General features: G+C 38.0%; 1 protein-coding gene across 2 annotated transcripts in view; it reads left to right on the forward strand.

Moving 5' to 3' along the window:
- The first annotated feature begins 1827 nt into the window (after window positions 1–1827).
- Window positions 1828–13335, forward strand: part of rapgef5a (Rap guanine nucleotide exchange factor (GEF) 5a) — an 83749-nt gene continuing 72241 nt past the window's right edge. The window contains exons 1-5 of one of the 2 annotated variants that reach the window (XM_033998899.3): window positions 1828–2212; window positions 4268–4321; window positions 5075–5181; window positions 5464–5585; window positions 10255–10423. In XM_033998899.3, coding sequence (XP_033854790.1) covers window positions 2042–2212; window positions 4268–4321; window positions 5075–5181; window positions 5464–5585; window positions 10255–10423 — 623 coding nt within the window. In that variant the 5' untranslated portion in view covers window positions 1828–2041. Of the gene's footprint in view, window positions 2213–4264; window positions 4322–5074; window positions 5182–5463; window positions 5586–10254; window positions 10424–13335 lie in introns of both variants that reach the window. The other variant, XM_033998898.3, reaches the window with a different exon arrangement.

The following is a 13335-nucleotide window of genomic DNA, read 5'->3' on the forward strand; positions in this document are numbered from 1 at the left end:
ATTTCTTGATTCAGCTTCACAAGGGCTTTCTCTTAAGTATATTAACAGTTTTCAGTTTAGCATAAAATAGCATAATTTAAAAAATGTGTGGTTTTTCCACTAATTGTACTAATGCAGCTGGACTCAAACATTAAGAAGGCCTACACACGCGTCCTTAACTGCACGTTATGGGGGAATGTGTGCAAACCGAGTACACGCGCCAGTCCTTAACTGCACGTTATGGGGGAATGTGTGCAAACCGAGTACACGCGCCAGTCCTTAACTGCATGTTATGGGGGAATGTGTGCAAACCGAGTACACACGCCAGTCCTTAACTGCACGTTATGGGGGAATGTGTGCAAACCGAGTACACGCGCCAGTCCTTAACTGCATGTTATGGGGGAATGTGTGCAAACCGAGTACACGCGCCAGTCCTTAACTGCACATTATGGGGGAATACGTTCCGTTTGCGAGTGTCAGTGACAGAAAGGGCAGATGCAATACATCACAAGACGATAACACCTTACCACCGCATCCTCCGGCATCCCAAACAAGGTGACCCTGGGTTTGAATATGCAGGGTCTTCTTCGTCTTGCCCTTCTCCTCCGAAGGTTTTCCTGCCTCTCCTTAACAAGAGCCAAGCGTCACCGCATCAGGAAGTGTACCACAGCAGCCATTCTGAGGCCAATGACAGGTCTCTGCAGGTGTGTGGTTTTATACAGCTCTTAATTACTCGCTTCTACAATGGTTTCCACCTTGTCAGAGGAGATGCTAAGTTTTTGGAGGGTGAGCAATTGCCCAAAAGTGCAAGATCATTATAATGTTTGCACCCACTTAGTATTTCAGATCCCTGCCCAATTCCATTTTCTTTTCTTTATTTGAATACATTTCAATATCATTTAAATGGATTACTGATGGCAAAGTGCTCATTTCATAGCAGGTGCAGAACGGCAGGTGAAAAACATTCTTTACATACCCCGCATTCTTTGTGTCCTCTAAAGTCCCAGTATGGCCGCTAAACACGGTTTGCACGTGCACAACGCCGATTGTGGCTGCGATATGGGTGTTTTGCAGCCACAAATCACTATGCACGTATCCTTACATCAGCCCTGTCATGTACTGAAGAAGAAGTAACACAGAGGATTAGGACTCTCACGTTTTTCACACAACTTAAGTAATAAATGAGTGCTCTAGACTTTTATGTAACCCCTAAATTATATATATATATATATATATATATATATATATATATATATATATATATATATTATAAAAAGACCGCTCCGGTAGTTCTAATGCCCTTCCACTAATCATTCTGCATTTGTAGAAAATACTTGCCTAACTTTGAACATAGAGTCCCCTAACCACTACTGCACACTGCTGCCCTACAAACAAACTGAAATAAAGAGCGATCAGTGCAAACCATACACGCAATACAGTGAAATCTTATGCAATGCACTCCACTTGTCACTACAATAGTTGTTGTAATCTCTTGTTTAGAAACATTTTTTACAGTGTTCATTTTTAAAATGTTTTTAAAGGAGTAACGTTTACCTCGTATCTCTCAGTCTAAAGGAGACGTTGCTTGGAAAACCTGCTTGATAAGATCTGCATAACAACTGCTGTGTAGACACACACTCCTGTATTGTCTCTCCCTGTACCTTACCCCATTGGTTATTTTTAATTAATAATAAAGAACATTTGGTCTGAAAACGTGGATTTAAAAAAAAAAAGTCATTTGTTTGAGTTATTGTTTTTCCCTTGTTTGTTATTCTCAAGAGTGAAAGGAAAACCGCAGAGTAAGCTGTACTCCAGCCGGGATATCTCATGAGGAAAAGGTGGAAGTGATGCAGCGTAAGGTTTCCTGCACCTGTGGATGATCTCATCCCCTGTATATAGATGGTATATAATACAAAATGCATAGCAGTCACATGCAAAACAGAAGCAAAGAGAGGGGGTGGAGAGGCGGCGCGTGCAGCAGGAAATCGGTAGTCATCACGCTCCCAGTACAGATGATTTTGAAAAGTACGATTTCAAAATGATTCTCCCAAACTGAGTGGGAATGGAGGGGTCAGGGGACATTCCCGGCACCTGTACACCAGACGTTGGACTGCTGGCTACCTGGCGATGGAGTAAAAATGCAAAGGAGCAAGTCCATCTGAAGCAAAAGATAAAGGATTTACCTGCACTGCTGAAACATGGATTGCATTTAAGGAAGAAAACTGCGGAGACAGTAAGTAGCGACAGCCTGTTTCCTCCTGGTTAATCGTATAAGGGGCGAATTCAAATTTGGTTACAAATGCAGTGCATTATTATTATTATTATTATTATTATTATTATTATTATTAGTAGTAGTAGTAGTCGTAGTCTTTATTTATTTTTATTTTTTTTAATAATATATATTTAAAGCTCTTACATAAATTAATGAAATGCCTGCCAGCTGTTTCTTCGTGTTACCTGACGGTCACCCGGTGCGAGTTATGTTTTAAAAAAACAAAATAATAAAAGCTAGTATTTGTCTGACTTACCCTGGATTTGGCAAAAGAAAGAAAGAAAGCAAACAAATGAACACGTAATGCAAGTTTATACTTTAAACCACTAATTTACTTCTTTAAGTTTACTGTAAGTACTGTCAATTGTTCCTCCCTTTCAACATAAGTGTAAAAGCCTAGCCCTAAATGACACGCATCATATAGTCACCTTGCACTTTTCAGCAACTAATGTTTCTATTGTGAAGTTATATTTAATATGCCAATTGAAATGCCATTATAGCAAGCACTGCAATTCTTATAGTTTCTCCTAAAATAAAATAAAAACAACATAATTTTTGAAAGGTATAGGTGCCAAAGTGAGAGAGTGCTCTTAGGCAATGAGGCATACACCAGTCAGCCCTAAGGGAAATTCATTGAAAATGTACAAGTTGAAGCACGATGAGAAATTAATCTCTCACTAGCCAATACTCTAAAAGTTGCTTTAAAAAGTCCTCTTAAAAAGCAACCCCTGACAGGTGTTAAAGGTTGCTTTGGCGGGGAGAAAGAAACAAGTAAAGAAACTGGAAGCCTGTTTTGATATTTCCAATATTGCTGTGCCACAAGCACACTGCAGAGCCAGGAGATTTCACTGACAATATTAGGAGTTATGGACTCCTGTGTACTGTGGTACAGTACTTGTTTTCAGATGTGTACTTCCTGTAAGAACAGTTGTCAGTTCAAGGATTGGGATTGAACATGATGCACCTGGTTGTTAAAGGAGATGGATATAGAAGAGAAGCATGGGGAATGTAAAGACATTATTGGAAGACAGCTTTAAATAAGGGTTAATCATTTTAGGGAAAAAAACTCTGAGTTTGGGGCCTTCCTTTTAAAAACAAAACAAAGGCATTCATTTAGTGTAAACATTGATATGTACATTAGATGAAGCAAAGGCAACCAAGCAACACTGCTTCTGTAGTTCAATGAGTCACACTGTTAGCACTAAAGTGGGCAGTTGTGTCAATATATTGTTCAGTCTTGAACATAAATAAATAACAGGTTTCAGTGTGCTGGTCAGAGTTAAGCATGGCACCAGTACAAAATAAATAAAATCTATTTTCATGATACTAGAATTTAAAAATAAGCTTCTTAAAGCGAAGAAGGAAAATTATAATTTAGCATTTGACTAACGTGACGCAGTCAACCTACAATAAAAACAGCTCTTACATAAACATTATTGATGATGGACTATGCTTGCACTAGATCAAAATAATGGCTTTTGTTAATTATGTAAGCTTATTGGATCTAATTGCACGTAGGTTTTAGAAAATATGTATTTAGGTGTGTGAACAATGAAAGCAAGTTTTACATTTTCATAATATAAATATTTAATTAATGCAATAATTATTTGTGTATTATCTTTGCCTTTTTTTTTTGCTTTCACTTTTAGGGAAAGTCACATTTTAGCTTAAACACTATTATACAGTATTAAACAAGTCTCTAGTATAAAATATATCCTGTACCCCAGCAAACCTGTTGACACTTTTTTATGGTATCATGTACTATATTTTATATATTATATTTCAGTACTTCTAAACAACAGGAATGTGGTAATTTTATACTTCAGAATACTTTTCAACATTCAATCAATGCCTGTTCAGTTTTGATATTTGTCTCGGCTACACTACTGGACTTTCACTTGAGTATTGCTTATATTTCCTGTCGGTAGGGATTGAATGGAAAGGTGCGTTTTGCTTTCCTGCCTTCCCCTTGGAGTCCAGTGGTTCTAAACTGCTATTGATTTGTCTCTAAAGCAGATTGTAGTTCCAGATGCCACTTCAGGCCCAGGGACAGGAATTTCAAAATGGAAGGTAAGGTTTGCCAAAAATATTTAGATGTTCGTTTGACCATTAGACACCCCAGAGGTTTCAGGGTCACTGATGAAGTCTGCCTGCGTCAGAAAAGCATTAATGATTGTCCCTCTGTTGAATCCCATGCTAGCCAGGCATGTCTCGTTATGCCAATATCAGTTCACTTTTGTCAACTATATGTAACCATGCACACACATCATGGTTTTTGTTTTTGCAAGGCCGCTTGCAAGTTTATTGAGTTTCTGTGGTCTACTAATGCCTCTTACTTTAACTAAGCCAATGTGTTATGAGAGATGGTGCTGTATTGATTTGTTAGGACATTTATGTAAGTAGCTACAACTGTATGACATTTTTGACCCAGGGCACTTTTTTGACCTGAAAAAAGAAACAAGGGCAAATGGAGATTAGATAAAGGGGCATTCAGAACAGAAAATAGGAGGCACTTTTTTACACAGAGAATTGTGAGGGTCTGGAACCAACTCCCCAGTAGTGTTGTTGAAGCTAATACCCTGGGATCCTTCAAGAAGGTGCTTGATGAGGTTCTGGGATTAATAAGCTACTAACAACCAAACAAGCAAGTTGGGCCGAATGGCCTCCTCTCGTTTGTAAACTTTCTCATGTTCTTATATAAAACCGATGTCATTCTGATGTGTTATTTTTGTTTATGTTAAAAACATGCATGCCATTTGATTGAGTACAGGGCAAACAGAAGACTATATATTTTTTCCATTCTTCCTGTTTGATTCCCACTAGGCCTGCTCTCAGAGTTTCCCATGCGCTGGAAGAGCCCTGAGAAATGCTTTTGTTGCTGCGAGCCCTCATCCTGCAAAAGACCAAATTCAGCTGGCCCGGATTATAAGGTAACTTCAAATGCTGATTGTTAAGATAATCAGGGAAACCAGTCCCTGTACTTTTGAGCCCTCTGTTTTTTCTGTATACTCTAGCCTCATAATAAATTGTTGTAATCTTTACTAATGAAGGTATACATTTTTATCATATCAGCATAGCATTTGTTGAACTTATATTTGCCATGTTAAACCTGAAGGCCACTATATAGTCCCTTGAATAGTTTTGACTGCACCTTCCTTTGTTTGCCCTCTAAATGCCGTGCAGTACACAGTGTTCTAATGTTTCTGCTCTAGGAGAAGCTATGTTGGGTTGGAGCTGGTTGAGTGGATCCTGCAGCAGTGCCTGTTTATCCAATGCAGGGTTGTTGCTGCGGGGATCTGGCAGATCCTGCTGGAGCTGGGGATTCTGCTTTCAGGTAGGTGTTTCTGTAAGCAGTGCTTTGTTTATTAGGGAGGAGCAATGAAGCAAACAGATCAGGGCACTGACAAACGGGGCTGTAGCTCCAGTTTTCAAATAGAATGAAAATGTCTGTGTTGTATTTCAAAAAGCGTTCCATTTAGCATATTTCCCATGACTAAATGCTTGTCATTTTGAACAAGTCATCCATTGTTCAGAATAGGGGTTGACATGCAGATTTGAAATATTACTATGAGAATGTGAAAGTAGAAAAGCATGGCTGCTTCAGTACATAAGGTTATTGGTCCTAAAGAAATGACATTAGAGGGATCATGTTTGAGCAGGTAATACTAGAATATCTGTATTAATTACATTATGAATACAAATATTTAGCAGTTTACACACAACATCACGAAAAAGTAAAATGCTCAATCTGAGCAGTTATAAATCAGCTCTCCTAATTTCCTGGGGCCTGTTTCACAAAGCGCTTCTGAAGTTATAAGCTGTAAGTCTGCTAAATCAAGATTTAAAGATTAAGCAGCGGGGTTCTGAAAAATAGTGTAAAAATATGTGTTGCTACAACTGTTTAAATAAAGTACCTGTCATTTATTTTCATTGTTAACATCTTGACTTTTTACACTTTTATAACTTTAAAGTCTGTTTCAAAGCTCTTTTCAAAATGTCCGCTCTAGTGTACTTGGGTTTGAGATCAGGGGTGTGTCAAACAGGTAACACAGCAATAGCGATCCATGATGTGGTATGGAGCAGAAAAGCCAGAGCACTGGTTTTTATGGTTTTTATTTTTTAATTGCTCTTCCTGCAGTGATTTAGAGGACACACCACTGATCTCAAACGCAAGTGCACTAGAGTGGACATTTTGAAAAGAGCTTTGAAACAGACTTTAAAGTTATAAGAGTAAAAAGTTGTCAGGATGTTAATGAAAATAAATATTACATCTACATTATTTAAACAGTTGTAGCAACACGTTGGGACGTGTAACGCTATATTTTTCGGAACCCCGCTACTTACTGTTTAGCAGGAGTCTAGAAGCTCTTCTATCTGGTTTCACAAAGGCTCTGCTACTGTCTTGCTAGCTAGTATGATTCTAGGAGATGCAAAGGATAATTACCATGGTACCTGTAGTCGCGTGCGGGACATCTAAACAAATAAAAGTACACTTCACTGAACAGACAAACCACAAAAAAACATAGAAACTATAAAATCGATTTGAAAATCTAGAGGTGACCATCCATGAAATGTACAGTTCAAAAGGACGTTTTCTGTATTTTAACTGTGTGTGAGTTTATTTAGATATTTAACTAAACGAAGGGTATGATATGGTGACTTTTAATAAAAAATGCTGTTAGATGTTTATTATCATCATTCTAAATATTTAGCTGGTCCTTTTTTAAAGTTACTAGTGAAATGGGTAAAAGGAGGCTAACTAGTTAGAAGCCCGGTAAATGTGCAGAAGTGCTTTGTAAAACAGGCCCCTCGTTTCTTACAAATAACCCCAAAAAAACACACGTTACATTTTTTAAAAACCGTATAGAACATTTTTCTGTAACAACAAAACTGTGTTATCAAAAAGGGATTTTACCAACGTCTATGGAATTAGCACAAACAGGTCTTGAACGGACAGGACTAATTGAGAGATGCACATTCTGTGAAATCCACTTGCCTGCTGGATTTCACAGAAAATAACCTTTTCCTTTCCCAGTGAGTAATATCCTGGTTAAACCTGTTAAATTCATAAGGCCTGTCTTGTTTTATTATTTTATAGGCAGGTCACCACTGTATCAGTCATTTTAAAACTTGCCCTGGATTCCCAGCACTAGCATAGACAACCATGTTACTAATGTCTTTTTTTAAGCTCTAATAACGCCTAGCATGATGTAGCTCCGCCCACCATCAGTCATCAATATGCAGTATAGCGGGTTTCTCATCAAAGTAGATGAGCTGGTTAATACCTACAACACCACCTTGACTGGTATCTTGGATACTGTAGCGCCAATCAAAACTCAATGATGCAACTCGTAAGATGAAATATGAGGGTCGTAAAATAGAACGTGGGTGGCGGGAATCTAAATTGCATGTTTATTACATCGCATGGAAGGGCCATCTGGTTAAATATAGGAAGGCTGATGTATCTCTTTTAATTTTTTTTCTTTAGTAGTCGGCAATTTATTTTTGATTATTTTCTCCCAATTTCGAATATCCAATTATTATTTAAGCTCGTCTCATTGCTACCACCCCTGCGTTGACTCAGGAGCGGCGAAGACAAACACACGCTGTCCTCCGAAGCGTGTGCCATCAGCCAACCGCTTATTTTCATACTGCAGCCTCGTCATGCAGCCACCTCGGAGCTACAGTGTTGGAGGACAACGCAGCTCCGGTCAGCTTACAGGCAAGCCCACAGGTGCCCGGCCAGACTACAGGGGTCCCCTAATAGTCCTACCCTTGACATTGGCTCCTCTCACAGCTGCAATGACTTCTTACATTTCTTTAAAAATAAAATACTAGACATCAGAAATGAGATTCCACAGACACCTTCTATTAAGGAGGACTCCAGCACGATTTTACCAACTACACCTATTCAGGCTATTATGGGGGCGTTTTCTTTGATTACCTTACAGGAACTGACAGAGCTAGTTTGACATATGAGAGCTACTACATGCTCTCTTGATCCTATTCCTACAAAACTATTAAAATACGTTCTTGGTGTTATTAATACCCACATTTTAAAAATTATAAATGGTTCACTTTCCTCCGGTACAGTTCCCTCAGCACTGTGGTAAAGCCTATGCTTAAGAAACACAATTTGGACCCTAAAGTCCTCAATAACTATAGGCCAATCTTCAACCTACCATTGTTAGATAAGGCTCTAGAGATAGTTGTTGCAGTTCAATTACACAATTTTAATGGTATATTCAACAAGTTTCAGTCTGGTTTTCGTGCTGCACATAGCACCGAGACGACCCTTATCAGAGTTGTGAATGATCTGCTGATAAGCTCTGATTCTGGCTTTCCATCAGTGTTAATTCTTCTAGATCTAAGTGCTGCCTTTGATACTGTAGACCATTCTATCATACTGAATCGTCTTGAAAGCACAGCAGGACTGTCTGGCCTTGTCCTTTCCTGGTTCAAATCTTATCTTTCTTATGTGTTTCAGTTTGTCTACTATTGGGGAGGTAAATTCACTTTATTAGAAGTTGTATGTGGTGTTCCATAGGGCTCCACTCTGGTTCCTTTTGTTGTTTTCATTATAGATACTAAAGTATCTTTTTACCATTTGAGAAATATAGCCAAACTTTCTGTACGTGATGCCGAGAGACTAATGCATGCCTTTGTTTCATCTAGAATTGATTATTGTCATGCACTTTTTTCGGTGTCCCAAAACACGTCATATCCCGCTTGCAGCTTGTTCAGAATACCGCTGCTAGAATTCTGATTAAAACCAGGAAAAGTGAACATATTACCCCTGTTTTGGCCTCTTTACACTGGCACCCTGTGCAGTATAGAATTGATTAAGATTTTGCTGTTAACTTACAAGGCCCTGAATGGATTAGCACTAGTTATTTGCAGGAGTTACTGACCCCGTATCTTCCAAGCCGCACTCTGAGATCACAGGATGTGGGGCTGCTGGTTATTCCTAGAGTCAACAAAAGCAACACGGGAGGTAGGGCTTTTTCTTGTAGAACTCCTAAATGATGGAATGCTCTGACTTCGTTTGTCAGGGAAGCTGGGACTGTTACATTTTTCACGTCAAGACTAAAGCACTTTTATAAAATTGATTTCTTCTCTTAGTGGGTTTTAATGCAACTTTAAAATTGTATTATGTGTCTACTGTTCTTTTAAATATGTTATTTAAATGGGCTGATTATGGCAGTTGTATGTGTGACATGCTATACAAATGTATTGCGGTTTGTTCTTTTTTTCCTGCTGTGTGCTGTACAGTGCTTTGTGATACTTTTGTATAAAAAGCGCTATATAAATTAAATAAATAAATAAAAGGTTTGAAAGCATTGAAACCACGTGACAGCTATCTGTAATTATACATTTTAATTTGGCAGTTCAGAGGGTGTGATATAATAAAGGAACACAGTGATGATGAGGCAGTGTGGAATTTGAGGGAGCAGGTAGCTTTGATGCTGCAGTGCAAAGTGCCGCAAGTTCAAGTCCTTGCTTCGCCATTTAATGCAATTCTGTCTCAAGGGTAGACAAACTTAACTCTTTGTTTACTGACTCTAACACACACCCTTTTACAGTTGTTTGTTATATAAATGTTGTGCTGTATACTCGGTGGTATTCTGTAAAGATATGTAACCGAAGACGTCTCAGTCATGTGGTCTGAATTATACACAGGGTTTGCATTGTATTATTAAAATTACTGCAACAGTTAAGGTTTTATCCTGAACCAAAATGTCTGATAATGTTGTTCCCACCCTTCACCTACCAAGGCAAGGCGGTTACATATAGAGATCTGTTTGCTTGGTTGATCCACAGTAAAGATCTTGACTGGGGGCAAAAAGGGAGAGATGTATTAGCTCAAGTTATGTGACTAGGCATTATAGTTGTTAGAAAAACAGATAAAATATGATAAGTGTCAACGTTCCTCTGCCAATTTATAAAAACAAAGCAAAAAGAATTCACTGTTTTTTTTTATTTTTTTTTATTGATTTTGACAGTTGACCAGAACAATGTGTTTGAAGATGCTAACGCTTACTACCAATTCTCCTATGAGGAGTGTGACATTCAGGACTGTCCGTTCCGAAACGAGCAGGAGTGGCACAATGGGGTTCGGCTTCTCATGCAGCTGGTTCCTTATGTTCAGTTCAGGATCGCTGTCGTCAATCAGTAAGTACAGCAATGTTAGTTTATTAGCATTTTAATATCCAAATATGCCATAATATTTGTAATCAGGAGGAACTAGTGATGTCTGTCTGTTTTGGTTTTTTTTTTTTTGTAATGACTACAGTAACAAACACTCATCCCTGCTCTGAATTTAGGCTGCAGATTGTTCCATTCTCATTTACAAGTCTTTGAAACTTCACATTTTGCATGTGAAATTGAAATATATATATATATATATATATATATATATATATATATATATATACATAGCAGCAGATGGGTGACCCAAATATGTCACTCTCCATATACTCAAAGTGTGCTGTGACTTTTACTCACTGGAAAATATGTAAATCACCCATAGGCAGGATAGCACTAAAACAGCTTAAGAATACATTTTGGTCACTTCATTAAATATTTGTGCTGTGAAAAGGGAAATTCAAGGGGTTATGCAGTGAACTGCCTAAACATGACCATATTCTTTTTCTAGAACGGTTGCAAAAAGGAGAGGCAGCTTTTATATATTGCGCAATACAATTTAAATCCATTTGTACAAACTAGGGTGTGTGCTACTGTGCATATTGCAAGGAGTTCTAATTATATGTTCAACGCCTGTATTTATTATTTAAAATAAAAACCGTGTAGTTCCTTCTACCGGCTCCTGACAGATTTTGCATTGGTTTAAATATTATTTGCATTCTGCTGCTTCAAACCTTGCTGTGTTTAAAATGAGAGTAAATATAACACTGCTTTCGCAGGCAGTTGAGGAAATGTGTTTGACAATGCACTCCTTTTTCTCTTACTTTCATTGTTAGTTTTAAGGATTTTTAAACAAAATGCAAACATGGTTAAGCCTCCAGAACAGCTTCTGTAAAAGCAATTCATAAAACATATTACACATAGTGAAATCCACAATTGATATGTACATTTGCAACAATATTAATACCTGTGCAAAGAGATGAAACCGGCAACTTTCCAATGTTGATGCTTTTACTTCTGCTCCATTTTGCTAATTGTTCGTTGTGTATGGTCCTGTAATAGACCCGAAATGGTTTGGTGACACAACAGCACAGACCACTACACTTTTCCATGAGGTGTGTAGTAAAGGTATGTGTGGACCCTATATTTCTATGTATAGGTGCCTAGTTACTGTAGTGCCCAGTTTAAACTCAAAATCCCATAATGGCATTGACATAAATAAATTAAAACACCTACAGCAAATTGCAATAGGGATATATACTTTGGTTTGTTGGAGAATTTGAGAACAGGGCACATTTCTGAAAAGGAAATTAGCAGAGATGTGTATTTTTCACACAAAAATCATTATGAATCACATAAATGCTCAATGATCACCATATCCTCTTCACTATTAAAAGTATTACCAATAATACAAATGTTTTGTGATGACTGTTTTGAAAAGGCGCCCCTAGTGGCTGGAAAGTAGACGGCTCTTTTTCAAGTAGGGACCAATGTGTGCAGGTTGAGGCAGACAGATGACACAATGTGTTCGAGGAAAGTGCTATTGGGCAAGTTAATTAGAGCACACTCTGTGTGCTGCTCAAAAAATTTACAAAATAAACAGAATATAAACAAACAAAATCCCTTGCCATGGTAGGCACCAACCTAAACAATGAAAGCCCCTAACTAATGAGGAGAGCTCATCCCTCTACCTCCAAAACAAAATGGCGGACGCACAGTTAAAAACAAATGCAAAAGAAAACAAGATGGCAGTGAACAGAAAAATAAAGACAAGCACTCAGAGGTCTCTTCTAAACCTGCAACGAACTGAAAGCAGCGTACTAAATGGGGATGATCCCGTGGTTAGTACGCAGCTCCGTACTAAACTAGTACGCAAGTTAAATACCAAATGCAACGAACTTGGCGGCTGAAGTTAGTCTCCAGCTGCGTACTAAAAAGGTCTCAATTGCAACAAACCCAAAAATAACTGCTGCTGCCCTCTAGAGGATACTAAGTACGGAACTAACTTAGTCTAACTCTTGCTATGGACTAAGAATTTTAGTATCGTACTAAGTGCAATAGTGGAAGACATGTGAAAGTCCCAGAATGTAATGTCAGTTTATTTTTGCTGAAATAATAGTGTGCGCATATAATATACACATATATATGTCGTCATTATATTTTAAGCATCTGCTGCCTGTATGTATATTGTAATAGTAAAATAAAATTACATTATGAATACAATACTGTTAACTACTAATAATGAAGGAAGGTGTCGGCAGCATTACAGTCATGCATGTAGAGCCTGTAGTATGCGACAGTATGTTTCACATTTGAGAGATATTTTTTTTGGGGGGGGGGGGGTAGGGACACAGTGGGTAGAATGTGAGTTAAGTGTTATTTTATGTAGTAGGACCTGGGGGCACATTGAAAAATAAAATAAACAGTGCTCTTCTCAGGGTGTTTTTAGAAGTGATTATCTATGATACTACTTCGGAATACCACCCCTTCCCTGTTTTGTACTTGTTGTGGTCCAATGAGAACGGTGTCGAAACAGCCCGTGTGTGTTGAGTGTTAAAATTAAACCAGCTTTGCTAGTTTATTTCATGGCATTGCACTTGGTTGAGTATTTTATAGGCAGTCCGTGTGCCCTGATATGGAGCATTTTACCATGCATATATATCTTAAATAAAAAAATTATTACATGCACACATATAAATATATGTTAAAGACTAAATCATATTTATGTATAAATGTCGGCCTATTTGTAACATTGTAAAAATGATTATTAGCTCATAATATCGTAAAATACATACATTACTGGTACAAATATTTAAAATGTTCTGATTCAGAACCATCCCACCTTGCGCCGTGTCTGGCTCCCTGTAAAAGGATAAAGCGGTTCTGATAATGAATGATTCAGAGCCCCCTTCAGTTCCTGTTTGGTAACAACAATGCTT

Source organism: Acipenser ruthenus, chromosome 4 (assembly GCF_902713425.1).
Source record: "Acipenser ruthenus chromosome 4, fAciRut3.2 maternal haplotype, whole genome shotgun sequence".
In the NCBI taxonomy this organism is placed as follows: Eukaryota; Metazoa; Chordata; class Actinopteri; order Acipenseriformes; family Acipenseridae; genus Acipenser; species Acipenser ruthenus.